Below are 23056 nucleotides of genomic sequence, written 5' to 3' on the forward strand. Positions count from 1 at the left end.
CCACCACATTGAATGATGGACTGCACGTATGCCCAAATATGGCACTTGCCAATCAATAATCATCTATTTGAAATCCCCTGACTCGCTGCACTGACCAAAGTTATGGACAGACGTGGGAGCTGTTTTTCCTGTTATCTGTCATTTACATATCGGGGAAGTACGAACATTTGCAGATGCCCTACCTACTCAGTTTTTAGCCTACATATATACATTATTATCCTTGATTGACAGCAAGTACAACAAATATCCGTCAATTGGTTTAGCCCGGGGGTTTAGCTTTAATGCCCTTCGGAAGAGAGCGGTCTACTAGTGAGTGATAGTCACTAAAAGTTACATTCGATTTACACAGGGAATTTTACAGGCATGCCGTGCCCTTCCTTACTGAAATACCAAAGTGCGAATATTTCCAAATATCTAAATTAGCTAAAATTTAGGACATGTTACAAAACTATATTTTCTAGAATTTCAGAGAGTAGGCCTACAACAAATATTTCCCGGTTATTTTTACACAGTGACGTTAACTAGGCAATGGCCTATTATACTTCTAACATACACTGTTTGTAGAGGTCACACATCGATGGTGCGAGTACTGTGTATTGTTGGTATTTGCAATTTCATACTAGTCCAAATATTTCCACTTACTTGCAGACGTTTCGGAAACTCACAGTTTCCTTTATCGATGCTATTGTTGCAGTGACGATCTGTGTACAGCAGATGATTTTTGCTGCTTAGCAACCGAGTTGCCAGTTGATTTCTCAGCTATCAGATCGTCAAAGACGTGACTCAAGTTGTATTGCTCCTCGTCTCGGTTCATGGTTTTTCCCCGCTTTCTGATGGTGATTGCCTCCTTAATCCATCTCTTATATCTATCACTCTCTTTGCCAACGATTCTAGCCTCCTCCCAATTGATGACGTGGTTGTTGTCTACTACGTGGTCGGTGATGGCTGATTTATGAACTACCGATTGGGATGCCTTTCTAGTGGCTCTGGTTTTTATATTGTCACCAATTTTTTCCGCCTCAGTTTTATACTCTTCCAAGCGTTTACCAAACTTTCTTCCTGTCTCACCAATGTATGACAAGTCACAATTTTTACATGGGATTGAATATATCACGTCCGTGGAATGATGGGGATCTCGCTTGTCCTTGGGCTGAACCAGGAGATTCCGCAGCGTACAATTGGGTTTCATGGCGGTTGAGATATTGTAAGATTTAAAGACTCTCGAGATGCGCTCTGAAACATCTTCCACGTACGGTATAACAACTAAGCCTTTAGACTTGGTGGAATCATCTTTCTTTGGTCTATCTTTCTTAGGTTTAGGCTTAGCCATCTGGTCTTTCACTTTTTCAATACTCCATTCTGGGTAACCACAATTTTGGAGAGCCCCTTTGATATGAGTTTCCTCCTCTACCTTGTCTTGCTCTTCCGTGACTATTTTGTTCTTTCTGTCAAGGAGTGTACGCACGACGCCAAGTTTCTGGTGGAGGGGGTGGTGTGACCTAAAGTTCAAGTATTGGTCGGTGTGTGTTGCCTTCCGATAAACCATTAACTTAACTGACCCATCATCACGGCGAACAATCAATGTGTCCAAAAATGGGATCTTACCATCTGCTTCCTTCTCAAAGGTGAATTTGATGGAGTCAGTGTCGTCAGCTTGATTCAGGTGGTCAGTGAGATTATTAACTTCGTCCTTGCACACAATTTCTAAGATATCATCCACATATCTCTTCCATAGCTTAGGTTTACATTCCAAAGGAGCAGTGGCGATGGCAATGTCTTCCAGGTGTTCCATAAAAATATTGGCGGCCAAAGGTGAAACTGGGCTGCCCATTGCTGCGCCGAAAAGCTGCCTGTAAATCTTCCCACGGAACGTAAAATAAGTGGTAGAGAGGATGAAATCAAGCAATCACTACATCTTCTGTTGTTAAGTTGAAGCCGTGAGATTTATTATACTCTTTCAACCAACCCTCCTTCTGTAGCCTTTCTTTAACAATGTCCAGAACTTTATTGATGGGCGTGCACGTAAACAAGGAAACCACATCATGGGAGTTTAGTATGTCCCCTTCCTCTATCACTACATCCACTAACTCCTCCGCTAAAGACTTTGAGTTTAACACATGGTGAGTGGAATTTCCTCTTGTTATGGTCACTAAAATGACCCAGGCCAAAATCACTTGCTTCGGGTTCACGCAACACCAAACACACAAACACACTGTTTCTTACATAGAACAACTTATGATTATTTATTAATTAATGCAGTATGGCTGTCAATTAAATCCTTATACAATATTACAACAATTATCAACATTAATACAAAGAATATATTTAGCTATAATTACTTAACCAAGCCTGGAGATCTTGATTGGCTGACTTTCTGATGATATTCCGTTGATGGTCTCAGTTCTTGATCCAAGATCCGGCAATGTCCGCGCCCGGTGTCCGCGATCCTATCTATCCAAGGTAAATCTCAGTCCAAAGTCCTGATGACTATATCTTCACTATCCTAGCTGCTATGCTAGTGTTCTCCAAATGGTCTTCTATGTTGACCGTAAGCTCCTCTCTCGGAGATCTCTTGAGCAAGCTTTCTGCTCCACTTGACAAGACTATGTCAGACCAGCAATATACCACAGTTTGATGATGGAGATATTTCAGTCTGCCGCTTCTTTGAGTCGACAGCAAAATCAAGCACTATTGGCTCAACTAACGCCTTTGGCGTATTTAATTCTCTCCAGCACAATAACCGCGAACCGAAGTTTGAAGACTTCAATTATGGTAACTTTGTACCAATACTGGCTAACATAAATTTCACAGAGTTATCTCTTACAACTCAGTCTCCTCTCTCTCCTTGCTGCCAATCATTCAATCCTCAGGCTTTTTATACTATTTCTTATGATTCTAGATTAATCTAATTACATCACTTCCCAAAATAGTGCATGAAATCACCACAAGCCAATCAGACTCATTACTCTGTACACAGTTCTAAAAATAGCACATTACCTCAACACAAGCCAATCACAATCCTTTACCTGTGTACAGTGCTGCACTGTGATTTCTTGGCATCGTGCCAGCAGCACTTACTGCTGTGGTAATCATGTTCTATTTGATTCCATTATGATCCAGAACTTTCTCCATATTACTAAATATGCATTTTTTGATCACTTTTAATCATTTAACCTTCTAGAATATTCCATGTATAAACAAATGGAGATAAATCTCACAACAAGTGAAAATTAATGTTTGATGACAAAATACAAAACTTTTAATGAATATTATCATAATTTGGGGCATGTAACACTCTGCTGTACACAGATCGTCACTGCAACAATCATGACAATAGCATCGATAAAGGAAACTGTGAGTTTCCGAAACGTCTGCAAGTAAGTGGAAATATTTGGACTAGTTGTATGAAATTGCAAATACCAGTTTACTATGAACAGTCCTGATGAACATCTTCAAGAAAGAAAAAACTGTGTATTGTGTATAGGAAAATGAACAGTAACTGCAGTATGACTTACCTCTCGGACAATTTTGCTCATCTGAGTAGTCGCCACAATCATTTTGTCCATCACATCGATGATATTCGAATATGCAGCGTCCACTGGGACAACGAAATTCCCATAATTCCAAGCAAACCCTTTCTCCTGAATCTTGATCTGTAAGATTGGTGAGATTTATGACAATTACATGTATTATCGATACAACAGATGCTTATTGATGTTCAAAGATTCACCCTAACACTCCCCAATTCTACAAAAAACTGTTACCGCTGAAGAAGATGGATTTAGCGAGTAACGGGCAGGTTCTTTCAGAGGAGCAAGTACCGATGAAAAACACACACAGAGAGTATCAATTATGAAGTTAATAGATATTTATTCGGCAGGTGTTGATTTTCTTTGCTGAACACAAATGTTCTTGATGATAAATAAAAACAGCAAGTCTTGATTCAGATGATGGTGAGAGAGAGAGAGAGAGAGAGAAGAACACGTCTTCTTCGTCTGGTGGTCACAAATCAAAGACACTGGGATCTCCCTGATTTTTCAGACCAGGGTGATCCCCTGGTCAACTTTCAACCAATCACGATAGGGTAGAGATCCCAGGGCCTAATTGCGGCCACCAACGTTAGTTTCATAATCCCAATTAAGACAATTGTGGGATTATAGATTTTGATCCCTTCACAATAAGGATGAGAGATAAATCTCAGAATTGGTGATATTATTGGATTGCCTTTTTAGGATTCATCTATATGATACCTGAATAATAATAGAGGAGGGGATGAAGGTACCGATAAACGGTGGACAAACACTTAAGAAAATGGCCTGATTATGATAATATATATTTTGGGGGTAAACAGAATGATTATCTCCCAGGTCTCTCTTTTCCAGATCTTTCCCTATTAATTGATGGTTATTATTAATTATCCTAAAGTTAATATCTTTTCTCTATCCGTCCATTCTGATCTCATACATTTACTACAAAGCGTCTGCAAGACCAAACATCCAACGTGATCATAGAAAGACATGTGATTTTGATACTTCATTCGCCCAATTTCAATCAATATTAACAATACAGCAGTATTTCTCAAGACAAAACCTTTGCAGTATAAAGTTCTATTGATCTTGGAATAGATTCATCAGGATTGTAAATTGTCATAAAGTTCAATAATTATGTAGACAAATCCAATTTTCTACTCACGGTTAGACAGTTTCGTCAACCAGGTCGGTTGACCCGCTGTTAAGAAGAACTGTGCACCCGAGGAATGAGAGATTTCGCGGGAGTGTAGGTGGATCATCGCATTACTGAAGAAGTCAACCGACCTGGTTGACGAAACTGTCTAACCGTGAGTAGAAAATTGGATTTGTCTACATAATTATTAAACTTTATAAAGTTCTATTGATTTAAATGCAGCGCGAAGATACAATCTTGAGAATGTCCTTTCAAAATAGTGATTATTTTGGGTGATATGAACATGTGTGCCTTACGTAAAGACCGAGTATACACCAAATATGCTAACATGTTGCAAACAAACAACTTATTCATACCCCAACTAGAATCACCCCTACCACAAAGTCTGCTCTTGATCACATTATATGTAATTATGATAATGTGATCACCCAGCAAACACATAACGTTTTCGACATCATTCGCAAAAGGTTATAAAAGGTTGTCAGAAAACGTTTAAATGTCGGGTTATATAAAGGGTATAATAAGAGTATAAAACGTTTTCATAACCTTAAAAACATTTTTGATAATCTACTGCTCAGCAAACAAAAATGTTTTACAGAAAACGTTTAAATGTCGGGTTATATAAAGGGTATAAAAACGTTTTAATAACATTCCAAAAACATTCTTGAAAACTTGATACAAAACATTCTAAACAGAATGTTATTTTTAGTTGAAAAATATTTTGCGAAAAATGTTTGCCCAAAATATTTTCAATAACGTTTTAAAAACGTTTTCATGACCTTTGTACAACCCGACATTTAAATGTTATTAAAAAATAAAAAAAAAAACATTTTAAGAACATTTCTGTGTTTGCTGAATTCAAACATTTTAACATAATGTTTTTAAGTATTGACACAATATTTGGCATGAATGTTTGTAAAAATAGTTTACAATAACATTTTTGAAAACATTTAAAATATTGTTGTAGTGTGTTTTCATACAAAACATTTTAAAACGTTATCATGACCTTTATATAACCCGACATTTTAATGTTATTAAAACGTTTTTACCTAAACCAAATGCCAAAATATAACTTTTTTAAAACGTTTTTAAAACGTTTTTGTGTTTGCTGGGCAGTCAATATGGGGTGGTAACAACTGGGTTAAGTGATCACTTTTTCACGTACTGTACAAGGAAGTCACCCAAAGCAACATTCAACGAGCATAAGTACAAGGAACTTATACGATGTCCTCATTCACAAACTGATACTATCTGTCCGAATTTTGAGCCATACAAGTTTACGTGGTGAACTACCCGGAGCTCGTGAGTGGGTGGTGGTGGGGGGTTGTCATGAGGGGCTGCATGCCGGGTCGGATGCCGGGGTGGGGGCACAAGCCGTTTTCGGCAATTTTCATAAGGATTTTATACATTTTAAAATTGATTGGGGGCACTTCGTCAAGTTACGACCTGGAAAATAAATTTTGAATTTATAGCCTTGAATGACCAACAATAACAACAATATCAAAAAGCAATTATTTGCAAATCAAATTTGGGAAGAATATTCAACAAGACAGACTTAACAGGCCTACAAATTTCTGAATTATATAAAGTGAAAAACAATCAATCACGATTCACTGCAGTCAGCGAATCAATCAAATAAAACTAAAACGAAAGGAGCAAGAAAAAATTTAAGAAATACGGTAGTGAAAAAGAGAAAGAAAGAGCGAGAAAGAAAAAGAACGAAAAAGAAAGAAAGAAATGAAAATAAAAGAGAAAGAAAAGAGGAAAGAAAGGAAGTAAAAATGAGAAAAGAGAAAAAAAATCAGCCTTACGGGGACTCGAACCCATAAAAATGGTTCATAACAGATTCCTAGTCCAACGCTCTATCCACTCGGCCATACATCAACTTACGCAATTGAATACATGAATACAAAAGCCACCTAAGTCCATAGGAAGTGATTTTGAGAGAAAAACCTGTGTATCATTTTAATTCCTTCAGTTAGATTTACCTGGTCAATATGGTAAGTTTTACGTGCAAATGAGTGGATTAACCTGTATTAGGTATGACGATTAGCATTTCAGGGACTTCGTGGGGTTCATTTTAAATTTTGGACTTAGGTGGTTTTTTGAATCATATACAAAGGCAACAATGTTAGAATGAGATTACCACTAGTAAGATAATACAAAATAAAGCACACAGGTATGTATAATGTTGATAAGCATTCTGCCATGTAATATAAACCACACACTTTCCTTTATTAAACCCATTTTTGTTCAAAAGTCACTCTCCAGCAATGAATGTGTTACAAGTGGACTTTTATAAATACTGGATTTCAATCAATGTGTTACAAGACTCAAATCATGGAATTGGGTGATTCTTTCATACATGCTATTTTTCACATGCTTAATAGGCACAGAGAATGAATTTGAGTTGTTCTTTCATACATATGACAGGCCTATGTATAGCAACAATTTCCCATGCTTAACTCAATTTGGCCGAAGTATGGACTTAGGTGGCTTTTGTATTCATATATTCAATTGCTTGTTCTCGAAGCGGATATATAACTATAATTGGATGCAATTACGTGATTACAATCGCGTCCGCACAATGGCTCTTAGAATAAACACGCATGTCGGAGCTGAAATTTTGAACGAACTGATGGAGGAAAAACCTCGTTTTTGCAATACTAGCTTCAATTTGGAGTGAAAATCAAATGGGATTTCAATTGGCAGAATGTTGAGAAATAATGTAGGTATTCAGATGTCTAAATTAACGTCCCGTATTCAAGATATCGATAATTTTACAAAACAGTTTTTTCTCAGGCAAGATTCTCGAAAATGTTCCCCAAAAACGGACTTTTAAAATTTAATTGGTACAGTATTTGGTTCTTCCCCATGGCAACATTATTTTTTTAATCGATTTGTAGTGCAATACAAAAAAGAAGAAAACAATCACTCGGCGTGGTTTTATACGGGGCGCATATTTGAAAAAAAGTCATGGAACGTGTTTTTCATCTTGTGAACATGGTGCGTAAAACGGCTTTAAACGAAGGATTTTCAAATTTATTCTAAAATTTTGTATAAACACACCAACATTTCACTTGCTGCAATATTTAATTACTGAGAAAACTCTGTTTTAAAGAACAACTTTATACGTCTTTTATACGTTTTTTATACGTCTCTTTGTGTAACCTTAAAGAATTACAGCAAGGAATCTTTTATTGATAAGTTGTCTGAAACTGACTGGTCTGAAATATTGTTATGTAACGATGTTGATAGAGCTTGGTCCATGTTTTGTAACATATTCTTGAACACTCTTGACTCTGTTGCTCCTCTAAGGGAAGTTCGGATTAAACAACGCTCTGAACCATGGATGACAAGTGAGATTATTGATAACATCAGAGAAAGAGACTGTTTGCTTGCAAAATTTAATAAAAACAAACATATGTCTGAGTATTATAAAGAGTACTGTAAGTTACGTACTAAAGTCCAAAGAGAGATACGATCTGCTAAACAACAGTACATGTTGCATAAGATTGAGGCAAATAAAAATGATTTTAAAAAGCTCTGGAAAAATCTCAAAGAGCTTGGGTACCAAAACAAAACAAAAGACTCTACCAATATATCACTGTGTATGCTCATACGTAATGGTAGATAATCAAGTTAGATTTAAACTGTCATTCAACACAACATAATATTATATTGAGATAGTTACCTCAATATTTCGATGTGTACAACACACATCCTCATCAGGAGGACTCCAATGATGAACTGATGGAGTTGAATGTCCTGCTCTCGACCTTTGATGTCCTTTCTATTGATCGGATTAGGGCATTATATAATGAAGGGAGCTCAAGTCCTTGATCACGGTTGAGTGCTGGAGTGTGTTTTCTGATTTGAAGGGCCTCCCGCACCAGGCGGGGGTATTCTCTGTCTTCACGATTCAAAACCTTGACATTATCCCAATCAATTTGGTGATGAGTATCTGTACTGTGTTCAGACACGGCAGATGGTGTCCTGTGGGAGCTCTCGACCTTTGATGTCCTTTCTATTGATCGGATTAGGGCATTATATAATGAAGGGAGCTCAAGTCCTTGATCACGGTTGAGTGCTGGACTGTGTTTTCTGATTTGAAGGGTTGTGTTGTTTTGTGTTGTTTTGGATAGAGAACAGTATGATCAAAAACTTAGCACATTATTGAGTGATACAAAAACCTACCATAAGCAGTTAGCAACCTGGACAACCGATTCTTTTGTTATGCAAGGCTCACTCAGTCATTTAATGAGGCAATACAAACGATCGAATTTGGTGTTGAAATGAGCTAAATTTTGAGTTACACCTTTTCAATGTAAAATTTATTTTCTCGGCCAAATGAAAAGCAATCATTTTCATTTTTTCAGTAAATGTCAGGAAAAATTGTAGTGCTTGATACTGTATTTTTTTTTCAAATTCTAGTGTTAAACTTAGGCGTGAAATTTAGTCATTTAGTGTAAGATTTTCGATTTTAATAGGCTTAAACTCTGCCCGCGAGCCTTTTTTGGATCAACCTTTTAGCTTTTCAAAGTAAGATAGTTCGCTAATGAAGGATTTTTCCCAACTTTCTAACGCACATCACCGTGAGCGATATATCATAGTTTTGTCAGAATTTCCGTTTTGATTTCACCATCTTTCACTGTCGGCTGAAAAATTTCAAAATCAACCCGTGAAATCTAAGGCTAGTACTAGCATTGTGGATCGATATCCCTGGGTTTAATAGGAATACCGGCATGGCTATAGTGTTGCCAGAACTTCAATATAGCAAAGAAATTCCCAAACCTATCGCGCCCCTACTGATCATGTTTAACCAGAACACCCAATTGGGGATTTAATCGCTGGTCGGGCAATTTGCTTTCAATGAAACATTGACCTGGATAACAACAAAGGAAATATCGACTATTTCTGCTGGTTGCTCTCGAGAGTTTGACATTTTCGGAGCATGAATGGAAAAAGGGTAAAACAAAAACGGAAATTCTGACAAAACTATAACATATAGACCCACACGATGTGCTTTACAGAGGTGGGAAATATCTTTCTTTAGCAAACTATATTAGTTTGAGACGCTAAAACATGAATTCCGTAAAAAGCTCGCAGGCAAATTCAAGGCCTATAAAAATCAAAATATCACACTAAAAGACACAATTTGATGCTTAATTTTAACACCAGGATTTTTTAAAAATGTATATCCAAGCACCAAGTTTTTAACTGACATTACTGAAGAAAAAAAATTATTGCTTTATATTTGACCGAGAAAATTAATTTCATAGCAAAAAGGTGTATCTCTGAATTGTGCTGATTTTTACATGTATCGACCGACTTTTAGCGCGACTAAGCATTTCTAAAGAATTGGTTGTCCAGGCGGCTGACTGTAAGCTCAATAAAGACCCTGCCAAATCTCATCAAGCCAAACTCATTAAGTTACTGAAAGACTTTAAGAAATCCGGCAACCTTAGTGAAAAGCAATATAACAAGCTTTACCCTACCGCATGTTGTGTGCCCCAATTCTATGGACTTCCAAAAATACACAAGAAGGGAGCCTCATTGCGGCCAATCGTTTCTAGCATTAATTCGGTACACTACGAATCTGGCAAGTTACTAGCAAATATTTTGTCTGCAGTAGTAGGGAAATCAGATCATCACATCAAAAATAGTGAAGACTTTGTTACTCGCATTAAGGATCTTCGTATTGAATCAGACGAAATCCTTGTATCCTATGATGTGTCCTCTTTGTTTACGTGCATTCCGGTTAACAACGCTATCTAAGTAGTTTCAGATTTATTTATTTATTTATTAGATCTTATTTTCCTGGGGAAACCCTATCAGTGTGAACACTGTTTTTCATGGGTGCCCAGGGGTCAAACAAAATACGTCAAAATGGATTCTTCCTGGAAAAGTAAAACAGGTCTTTCCGCTGATCAGGTAATTGAGCTATTACAACTCTATCTCAGTAGCGCCTATTTTGTAGCCCAAGGAGAGTTTTTATCAACAATGGGAGGGTTGAGGGGCTATGAAGGGCTCTGCGAGCCCAGTTATCGCAAACCTGTTCATGGAGTATTTTGAAACTAAATGCTTGAAAACTCCACTATTAAACCTAAGATCTGGTTACGATATGTGGATGACACATTTGTGATACTACGTAAAGCAGAGACAGAATCTTTCTTCCAATTCATCAACGACCAAAACCCACATATCAGATTCACGTGTGAGCCAGAAGCAAACAGACATCTTGCCTTTCTTGATACAAAAATCACTAGGAAAGAAAGCGGTTCACTGGACGTCACAATTTACCGGAAACCTACACACACCGACCAATATCTTCACTTCAACATTCATCATCCGATCTCTCATAAACTTAGTGTCATAAGAACTCTCACTCACAGAGCTAATACCGCTGTCACCGATCCCGAAGAAAGGGAAAAGGAGATTGAACATATCAAGGGTGCGCTTGGAAATTGTGGGTACCGCCAGTGGGCTTTTGACCTTTCCACCAGTCGAAATAAACCCCCCACTCAAAATTCCAACCCTCCGGAACCAACATCTGACATCCCTCAACCAAGCAACAAGACTTTCATCACACTACCCTTTCTGGATGGCATCTCGCAAAAACTTCAGCGTATATTCAAAACCTACGGGGTAGCCACCAGCTTTAAACCCCACACGACTTTTCGCAAAATCCTTGTCACCTAAGGACCCAGTTCCAATTGAAAAACGCTGTGGCTGCATATACCAGATTAACTGCACCGAATGCACAAAATCTTACATCGGACAGTCTGGAAGACAACTGGGACAGAGACTTAAAGAACATAAGTCCACTGCTCCCAGCAGGACACCATCTGCCGTGTCTGAACACAGTACAGATACTCATCACCAAATTGACTGGGATAATGTCAAGGTTTTGAATCGTGAAGACAGAGAATACCCCCGCCTGGTGCGGGAGGCCCTTCAAATCAGAAAACAAACTCCAGCACTCAACCGTGATCAAGGACTTGAGCTCCCTTCATTATATAATGCCCTAATCCGATCAATAGAAAGGACATCAAAGGTCGAGAGCAGGACATTCAACTCCATCAGTGCATCATTGGAGTCCTCCTGATGAGGATGTGTGTTGTACACATCGAAATATTGAGGTAACTATCTCAATATATGTTGTGTTGAATGAGTTTGCTCTACCAATATAGTTTTAGATATTGATGGAAAAAAAGTGTTTTGAGAACAAAGAAGTTGCTAATCATTTCAACAAATTCTTTACTGGAATTGCTGCCAAACTTGTTGGTGAGCTACCTGAGCCATGTGGTCTTTATGACGTTAACTCCAACAGGCTCCAAAGCTATTACAGTCATATCAGGAATGGTAGGTCTACGATCAGCCATCCAGATATTTAACCAGGCCTTGCCTCAGAAACAGTTGGTTGCGCAGCAATTTCAGCAGCAGCAGTCCCCTCCCCTCGTCCAGCCGCTGTTTCCACCATTGTCACCAAGCCTCCTCTGGTTCCGCACGAAGATCGAGCAGGAGTCGGCAGGCGGTGGAACAGGCGCAGCCGTAGGGGTGGGCGAGGCAGGGGTGACGATGGCGGTCGCGACGACCCATCCGCTTTTGGCAGATGTGGTCGGGGGAAACATAATTTGACCTCTGCAGTACTTAAACCTGGTTAATAGGAAATTACTCCAGCAAAATCAATCGATAAAGTCTAGTCTATCCTCCACATTTAAAAATGGTATACTGCACTTATGCCCAAATATGGCACTTCCCAATCAATAATCACCCATTTGAAATCCCCTGACTCGCTGCACTGACCAAAGTTATGGACAGACATGACAGATGTGAGAGCTATTTTTGCTGTTATCTGTCATTTACATATCAGGGAAGTACGAACATTTGCAGATGCCCCACCTACTCAGTTTTTAGCCTACATAATATACATTGTCCTTGATTGACAGCAAGTACAAAAAATATCCGTCAAGTGGTTTAGCCCCGGGGGTCACTCGAATATGAAAGTGACGTACCTGTGCCCACCAGCGTACGAAACTAGGGGTCTATCGGTGTAGAAAAATTCAGAAAAAAGGGGGTCATTCGGTGTTGGCAATGTCAAAAATGGGGTGATTTTGTATGGGAGCGCCCAAAATTTCACATCATTGACAATCAAGGCAGGCGGTGGAACAGGCGCAGCCGTAGGGGTGGGCGAGGAAGGGGTGACGATGGCGGTCGCGACGACCCATCCGCTTTTGGCAGATGTGGTCGGGGGAAACATGATTCGACCTGTACTTAAACCTGGTTAATAGGAAATTACTCCAGCAAAATCAATCGATAAAGTCTAGTCTATCCTCCACATGGAATGATGGACTGCACTTATGCCCAAATATGGCACTTCCCAATCAATAATCACCCATTTGAAATCCCCTGACTCGCTGCACTGACCAAAGTTATGGACAGACATGACAGATGTGGGAGCTGTTTTTGCTGTTATCTGTCATTTACATATCAGGGAAGTACGAACATTTGCAGATGCCCCACCTACTCAGTTTTTAGCCTACATGTATACATTATCCTTGATTGACAGCAAGTACAAAAAATATCCGTCAAGTGGTTTAGCTCGGGGGTTTAGCTTTAATGCCCTTCGGAAGAGAGCGGTCTACAAGTGAGTGATAGTCACTAAAAGTTACATTCGATTTACACAGGGAATTTTGCAGGCATGCCGTGCCCTTCCTTACTAAAACACCAAAGTGCGAATATTTCTAAATATCTAAATTAGCTAAAAATTTAGGACATGTTACAAAACTATATTTTCTAGAATTTCAGAGAGTACAACAAATATTTGCCGGTTATTTTCACACAGTGACGATGCAATGGCCTATTAAACCTCTAACATACACTGTTTGTAGAGGTCACAGGTCAATGGTGCGAGCACTGTGTATTGTATATAGGAAAATGAACAGTAACTGCAGTATGACTTACCTCTCGGACAATTGTGTTCATCTGAGTAGTCGCCACAATCATTTTCTCCATCACATTGTTGCTGTCCTGGTATGCAACGTCCACTGTAACAACGAAATTCCGATAATTCCGAGCAAACCCTTTCTCCTTCTTGAACTGTAAGATTGGTGAGATTTATGACAATTACACGTATTATCGATACAACAGATGCTTATTGATGTTCAAAGATTAACCCTAACACTCCTCAATTCTACAAAATATTGTTACCGCTGAAGAAGATGGATTTAGCGAGTAACGGGCAGGTTCTTTCAGAGGAGCAAGTACCGATGAAAAACACACACAGAGAGTACTAATTATGAAGTTAATAGATATTTATTCGGCCGGTGTTGATTTTCTTTGCTGAACACAAATGTTCTTGATGATAAATAAAAACAGTAAGTCTTGATTCAGATGATGGTGAGAGAGAGAGAGAAGAACACGTTCTTCTTCGTCTGGTGGTCACAAATCAAAGACACTGGGATCTCCCTGATTTTTCAGACCAGGGTGTGTCAGGCTATCTCCTGATCAACTTTCAACCAATCACGATAGGGTAGAGATCCCAGGGCCCCAACGTTAGTTTCATAATCCCAATTAAGATAATTTTGGGATTATAGATTTTGATCCCTTCACAATAAGGACGAGAGATAAATCTCAGAATTGGCGATATTATTGGATTGCCTTTTTAGGATTCATCTATATGATACCTGAATAATAATAGAGGAGGGGATGAAGGTGCCGATAAACGGTGGACAAACACTTGCGAAAATGGCCTGATTATGATAATATATTTTTTGGGGTAAACAGAATGATTATCTCCCAGGTCTCTGTTTTCCAGATCTTTCCCTATTAATTGATGGTTATTATTAATTATCCTTAAGACAATATCTTTTCTCTATCCGTCCATTCTGATCTCCTACATTACCACTCGCCCAATTTTATTCAATATTCACAGCAGTATTTCTCAAGACAAAACCTTTGCAGTATAAAGTTCTATTGATTTAAATGCAGCGCGAATGTACCGGTGTAGTTTACATGCCACAATGATTGTGTCTATCTAATAAACAGAATTGTAGACTCGAGTCGTATGACTTGGACTCGAGTCCAACTCGAGTCCAAGTCCAATTACACTTGATATACCAGACTTCTTTACTTTTAAGCTATTAGGATAATTCAAAAGTTTCCATGGCAATGGCCATTTATACACATTTATTTTTAAAGCTAAATTCCCAGTAAAATGGAGCAAATGTTTCAGTAAAATTGACAAAAAATTTACTTACGCCACGGTATGTAGCGGTCTTCTTCCCATAATTCAGCTGAATGTACAATAACGACAGAAAAAAGGACCACGTAAGCAATGATCAACCCCCTCATGTTGCGTGTTTTGTAACAAAGCGGACCTGAAGACAGGAAAGAAACAAAAACATTAATAGTCTTGCTACTTTTATAGACGAATCCAATTTCACTCATTCCTACACCTCAATGGCAGCCAAAGCTGGGTCCCCGTCGGCTCCATCTCACCTAAAATGTGAAATGATGCGGCCTTGGAGGGTAGAATCTAGCATCGAATTTTAAGCGGATTTAATCCACCCAATGCTGCTGCGGGGACCCAGTAATGGCCGACCAAATCCTGACCATGACTTGCCTCTTTGGATTTGTCTATAATTGGGTACTGGCAAACGGCAAACGTGGCAAACGGGGTGCACCGTCAGTCCGACACGCCGATAATCAGACACGCCTCTAGTCCAACTACACAAATTCCCTATAGGCCTAATTAGGGGTGCGTCAATCCGAAAATAAAAAACACTGCGCTATTTCGAAAAAAAAGCATGCGCTAGTCCGAAAATGAAAACCAATGCAACAGTCCGACATGCCGCTAGACCGACTACACAAATTCCCTAAACTTAGAGGTGCGTCAGTCCGAAAATTAAAAACACTGCGCTAGTCCGAAAAAAGCATAGTAATGCTAGTCCGAAATTGAAAACTACTGCAACAGTCCGACACGCCGCTAGTGGGACTAACGGAGGTTTAACAAGGGTTAAAAAAATGAAAATGCTTCGATCTTGATTACTCGTCTGATGACATGGATTAAGAAAATATATAGTTTGCGCTATCTACGACCTATCGTTATTGAGTTACCTACAAAGAGCTAAAAAATGGTAACACATTGTATGTGTAACTGAGTAGAACCATAAAAAGAATAGTTTTGCCTACTGTGTTCACTAGACGTTCGCTTTTCGTATCTCTTTCCTTGTTGGAAAGGTATAACGTTGAGGAGATAGGAACATGTACCTAAGATCCGGGACCTCCTCTGCCATATTTGGCTGAGTAACGTTACATGAACACGGTCTTTTGTGCCTATGTAAATTAGTCATTGTGTAAAGCTGTGTTTATACCCATGGGTTACTCATCATCAGACTGAATCATTGTCGCTAACTACACAAGTTATGTGTACAATTTTAGAGAACGTTGACCGACAGAGGGTGTCAATATAGGCCAGGAGGGTGAAAGTGCATAGGAACAATGCCGGAAACTACGTCACGATATTGTTCGACCTAGGCTACATATTTTTTAACGCATGCGTGTTCGTAAATACAGCTTTAGTCTCCACCACCTTCGCAACACGGTACGTGGAGTGTCTGGAATCATACTGACGGCGGAGGAGAATACTAGCTGGTCAGACAGTTTAATTTTATGAAGCATATAATACATGAACAATCACCGTCATTTGATCGATTTACTACAGAATATATTGTATATTCAAAATATAATTTTAATATTGTAAATCTGTTAACTTATATATTAATTTTGTGTACTAAAGTATAAGGACACATGATTAAAATCATGTCGAAGACAAAATGGCCGCTAATCCGCCTATTGTCTAGACCTAGGATACATATTTCAAAAGAGGGCAGCAGACTAGGATGCTTATCCCTTCCTCTTTATCCCCGTATAGGCCTACGTGTCGCTTTTGAAAAACAGCGAATCATGCGCATGCTCAGCAGGCAAATACGACGGCGATTTAGTACACTGATCATGCGTGCAAAAGCGATTGAGTATAAATGCATCTTTAGAAATGACCGGCGATTGTGTGTTCTCAAGTGGGTTTTATCATGTTAATTAGTGACCTGACACACATTTGTATTAGTTCAATCAAGTATTGAAATGCTGTCTTTTTTTGTACTGGATCGTTAAAGCATATCCAACAATTTTTTCAATGTAAGTGCCTCTGGCCTTAAGGGATCTGGAATGAGCGTTTTGAGCGTTTCGACAGTATTTTTTTGTGGGACATGAGAGCGCATCAAACATATCGAATTGCATTCTGAATACGAAAAATGTCTTTCTGATATCAGATAATTTTCATTTTTTGAAATTCACGATATAATACAAATTTTATGACAAATTATTAAAATTGATATTTTTTCACATTTTTTTTATATATAACAGTGCTCGAAGAAAATTATATAAATCTAATGACATATTCTTAAAGTGTATGTAGTTGGGAGGAAAAGCCGACGATCAATTTTAAAATTTTGACCTTTCATATTGAAGATATGGATTTTTTCCCAAAAAGACTTTATTGTTTTTTTGGTGTTTTGGGAAAAAAATCGATATCTTCAATACGAAAGGTCAAAATTTTCAATTGATCGTCGGCTTTTCATCCCACCTACATACACTTAAAAGTATAAATCATACGAGTTTTACCATTGGTTTTGTTAACAATCTTTAATACTATAAAATTGCAATCTTTAAACTACAATCTTTAATCACAAGTAGTAGAAATTTTTGAATCAATATTACAATACTATAAGAAGAAAAAGATACATTTTTAAGGGCACTTACTTGTTAGTAGCAGCACTGCAAAATTCAGATCTGGAAAAATGGTTGCAAGAAAATCGGTAGATGTGTCATATATAGAAGTCCCTATTATTTAAATGAGGTTATACAAATGTTATAAGGTTTATAATACAGATATTAGAGATCCTTGAGAGGGCACTCTATGACTCTATTCTATCTTTCAATGAAAAATGTTTAGGAATGGAATTAGCAACGATTTCAAAAGTAATTTCTTTCGAGGTCGTCGCTGATTCCTTCCCTGTGCTTTTTTCATTGAAAAATTTGAAGATAAAAAAATATTCCAGAAGTTTCAGGTATTCTTTATCACCACACCACTCCACGCCATACATAAATTCTCCCAGTCACATTTCCCCAATATAAAATTTTTAAAAAGTACAATTTTAATTTTAATTCTTTTAAAGTTTGGCAGAGGCGGGGTTTGAACTCACGGCTCACCGCTTTGGCTAGTATCACGTATACCATACGTCCAGCGCCTTAGACCGCTCGACCACGAAGAACTTGATAGTGTCATCGTGAAAATGTATAGCTATAATATTAATAAATTGCAACTTCATTACTGCATCATATTTTGGAATTTTATCTGCTTAAAACATTAATGTGTATTATAATAAAGCTACCATTATTTATATTGTTGAATTCTCAAGCGCATAGAGACAATTAATACGAGGGTCCTATGAATAGGCCTACATACACAATACATAAAATCGATTTTGATATCGGCCATGTGCTCTGCTGTGCATGTGGTTTCCCGCAGTGGCGGAAGTTGTATTACGAAGTGCATCCGAACTCCATTTTGAAGCAAATGATTTTGACAAGGCATTGGATTGTTCCAGTTTGCATCCTAAATCCACATTAGACCCTAATTTTATTTACAAAATCAAAAGATTAGATTATCAGAACAACAAAACGGTAGTCTTTTGTCGGGTCTAATGTGAAAATTACATTAAAAAATGCAGTTTTTACAGAATTAATTTTCACTTAATTCCAAAAAAATGGCGTATATAAGATTGAAATAAATTCTCTACCTTCTATACTAGATCAATTGTGACGCAAGTTGTTATCAAAAATTGTTGTGATAGATGTACAGTTAATATTCATATATTCCATTACCTATCTGATGGTACAGTTTTTACACAGAAAATATTTATTTGAAAAACCTGCCACTCGGCTTTTTCCGGAAAGGTCACAGGGTCGCCGTGACCTGTGCAATAATTACAATTAAAATTTTTCTTATTCTAACAGGAAGCGTTTCTAGAATATATTATGGCGAAATCTGGTGTACTTTATCACCAACTTCTTATCATTTACCATCCGTGACGGTCGTTTGACCTTTTCAGTTTCTGTATCCGTATCCGTTTTAGTAAGTCATTGTTATTCTGAAGTGGTAGCCTCCCAGGTGTGACCAAACTTTTATTCTAGCCTTTTGTTAGTTACTAATAATTTGAAGTTTTCGTTTTGGTAACTTATGTTAATTTTTGACATTAAACCTTTAGATGAGAGGTTGGGTGCTAATCTAGACAAAAGAAGAGTTTTATGGTCCTAAATTCGCGGTAAATTGTACGGCGTCAATTGACTTGTGTTCGGTGTTTATGAACTTTAAACGCCTAGGCGTAAGTGGCTCGTAAAAATAGTCTTGCATTGAAATATATACTAACCATGTTGCCAAGTTATAAGCAAAAGTCTTTCATATTGGCGATGAAACGAGCGTCCGAAATAGCCAAATATCTCCCAATGACGCGGGTACAAGTGGCGATTTGGTAATCATTTTTTATATTGAAATGCAATACAAAAGAATAACATTGGAGCAAAGATAATTTATTCTATTCATTCGTAACAATGGCAAGCTAATCTGATAATTGGTTGGGCCTATATACAAGACTCGGGTTTATTTTAAATGCTTATTTTTGCAGACCAAATTTTCAGTCATGGATCATATTGATAAATTTCGCAAGGGAGGTGGAGGGAGAGAGGGGATACTTGAGACTGAACAAGTGAGAGTGGGAGGGGTGAGAAAGAAAGAGAGGAGAGGGAGAGACGAACAGACTAGAAAGAGAAGAACTCGAGATGAGAGAGAAGGGAGACTGATCATTCGGAGGTGGGGAGGAGGAAGCAACATAGGGAGATAGACATTGATACGAGGGAAGGAAGGGCGACACTGCGGCCTTGCACAGGTGTATTGGGGTGCGACATGCTCATAAGCGAACCTTTGGTGATTTAAGGGCTTATTTTCAACGTTTTTACAGAAAAAAGTGGACCTTTTCATACGGATTGGCATTTTGTCATAATAATGTGCGGATCAATTTGACAGCTTCAAAGACGAGAGGGCGCTAGACCATTAAAAACACCGGTGTTAACACCGGTGTTCCATAATCTTGTCTCTCCAGCCTTTAAGGGATGGGGTATGAACGTTTGGACAGCATTTATTGTGGGACATTAGAGCACGTCAGACATATCGAGTTGCATTCTGAATACGAAGAATGTCCTTCTGATATCAAATAATTTTCATTTTTGAAATTCGCAATGTAATACACATTTTATGGCAAATGATTAAAAATTGATATTTTTGATATTTAACAGTACTCGAAGTAAACTTTATAAATCTGATGATTTATACTTAAAGTGTATGTAGGTGGGATGAAGAGTTGACGATCAATTGAAAATTTTCACCTTTCGTATTGAAGATATGGATTTTTTCCCAAAACACTAAAAAAATTAGGTCTTTTTGAAAAAAAAAATCCATATCTTCAATATGAAAGGTCAAATTTTTCAATTGATCGTCGGCTTTTCCTCCCAGCTACATACACTTTAAGAATATACGAGGGTTGGTCAATAATATCCCGCAACCATTATTTATCTCCACTCATGCATGACTTAGATGACTGTTACTTACGATCAATAAAGTTTGTAACTTTGTCTTTCAAAACACACAACAATTAGTATCAGAGTACTTTTAATTACGTAATCTCATTTGCATAAAGTCATTGCCATATGTACACTGACAATAGTCAACATTGGCGGGGAATTTGAATTGTAGTTGAGGAACGTGTAATAAAAAGAAGCAGAAGTGAGGACCAAAGCAATCTACAAGCCTTATTTTTGGTATGAGGTAATCTGAGTATATTTAATTGATAATTGTGAAAGAAGAAATGTATCCGTCAACAGATCATGAAAGAGACTGTCTTTGAACTTTACCAAAAAAATCGGGAGAAAAAAGCCCACACGGTAGAAGAAATGATCCAAATTATCTCCCAAATAAAACAAAAACAAATATGATTATTGGTATGGTATGAGAGATCATAGTCAGGACAATAGAATTTGTTGCAAAAAAAACAGAAATATGCGCATGCGTTGATGGTACGCATGATTGAAAGTACCAAAATGTATGAAAAAAGTAAAATTCATCAAAAAAGCGCTAAAAATATGACTAATACAAGGTTTGCGGAACAGTAGCTGGGTAAGTGAATTGCTATACCAAGTCTTATGCTAGAATTAGACATACCTTTCGAAATTCAAATTTCTTATTCAATCCAGAGCCTCTCTATGGTGTGCTACTTTGATTACAAAAACATGACCTTTTGAAAACAAGGGTTCATTAAGGAAGAAATGTTTGTGATTTTGTCCATTTGTTAAATTTTGTCATCGATTAATCCTTCTATCTCTTATTATGTAAAGAACAATGGGTGATAAAGCCTACTCAAAATTGGAGATATTCAACACGACCTCTTTTCTTTAATAAAAATGGTATAGATCTAAAAAGAGTACAGCATCATTTCTATGTTATCGGTCTAAAAAGTTGCAAAAACCGCGCCAGATTCCATACTTTTATTCTCGAGATATTTGGAATTATGTAACAATACCTCAATTTGGCGCGAGATTTTCTTGACTATTTTTCACCATAAATCAGGCAGTGCCCATACACTATTGTGTTTATGCTAATGTCATTACGTAATCAAGTATTCAGTATCGCTAATACATATTTGTTTTGAAAGACAAAAGTACAAACTTGTATTTAGCGTAAGTAACAGTCATCCAAGTCATGCATGAGCGGAGATACACCATAGTTGCGGGAACTTCTTGACCAGCCCTCGTATCATTTGATTGATAAAATTTACTTCGTGGACTGCTATATATCAAAAATGTGAAAAATATCATATTTTAATAATGTGTCATAAAATTTTCGTATTCAGAATGCAATTCGATATATGTCTGATGTGCTCTCATGTCCCACAAAAAATACTGTCGAAACGCTCATTCCAGATCCCTTAATGAAGTCATATTAAAGTAAACTTACTTAATCCCCTGCGTTTTCGTATCTGAACAATAGACTTACGGAAACTGAAAAGATAAAACGACCCCATGTTTAAACACAGAGCATTTATAAAACTTTTAAAGAGATTTATGATGAGAGACTTGCTTTCAAAAATGCAAATGAAAAGCTTCATAAAAACTTTTTGAAAGTAAAAATTAATAAATGATATCTCTATGAATATTCTCAATCACCCAGGTAGTTGATAGAATAGATTATAAATCTTTTCAACTGAACTTCCTGTTTTATGTTGACTACAGTATCAGGTCATATCTGTGACACTTCATCAGGCCTAGCGAAGGTCTATGATTGAATTGGCTTCATGGTGGTAAGGGTGACGTCACGCTGGAGTCGCCGATGAATTTTCCTGATGCTTGGTTCGTAACTCTGTGACAAGTTGAGGCGTATGGCGCCCTCAGAGGTACATTGTATTACAAACTTAGTCTATCTGAGTCAGTATTGCGAAATTTACGTGAAACGCGATACGGGAACGCCACCCTCACGCTACATTAGTCGAAAACTAGTTAGTATGCCCTCTAGAGGGTGAAATCCATTGTGAATTGGTCAGCCGTGGAATTCCCGTAAGGCGGTTACGTTGCGGTTGGTAGCAAAATATGACGTTCCAAAAAACGTATTACAAAATGCAGAAAAATGTTATGTTTGCGTGTTATGAAGCGAGTTAAAGTATCCAAATAGAACAAGTAGAGTCCGACAAGTAATAAAATCCATTTTGGGGGTAACAATTTGACCTAGTTTAGACAAGAAGAAGTGCATAATTTCGATTTTTTCGACACTAATTCTAACGGCAGATTTCCTATTCATTTTTGTGTGGAGAATGCCGTCCAAAAATCATCTTGCGAAGAGGCGTTTTAGGCAAGATCGTGTCGTCTTACGACATAATGCGGTATGAATTGTCTGTTTTGGACGGGGCACAGCAGTTCGTGCAACGTCATCTTTCGCCTTTGCTATTTCGTTATGTTAAGCAGCTGCCAAAGTGTTTTGCTTATGGATACTATTCAGCAAACACCAAAATGTTTTTAAAACATGATAAACCATGTGTTTTTGGTTTTAGTTAAAACATTTTGATAACATTGTGGGTCTAGTCGATTCCTACAATGACGGTCTTCGTCAAGTTCTGGACCGACATGCCCCATTGCAAACTCGTAGTGTAAGAGACCGACCATCTGCCCCCTGGTTGACTGCTGAAGTCAGAGATGCCCGGCGTAG

General features: G+C 37.8%; 1 protein-coding gene across 1 annotated transcript; it reads left to right on the top strand.

Moving 5' to 3' along the window:
- The first annotated feature begins 10764 nt into the window (after positions 1-10764).
- On the top strand, positions 10765-11385 carry LOC140165086 (uncharacterized). Its single transcript, XM_072188516.1, has one exon. The coding sequence runs from the start codon at positions 10765-10767 to the stop codon at positions 11383-11385; it is 621 nt and encodes a 206-aa protein (XP_072044617.1).
- The last annotated feature ends 11671 nt before the right edge of the window (positions 11386-23056 follow it).

Source organism: Amphiura filiformis, chromosome 1, assembly GCF_039555335.1.
Source record: "Amphiura filiformis chromosome 1, Afil_fr2py, whole genome shotgun sequence".
NCBI lineage: Eukaryota > Metazoa > Echinodermata > Ophiuroidea > Amphilepidida > Amphiuridae > Amphiura > Amphiura filiformis.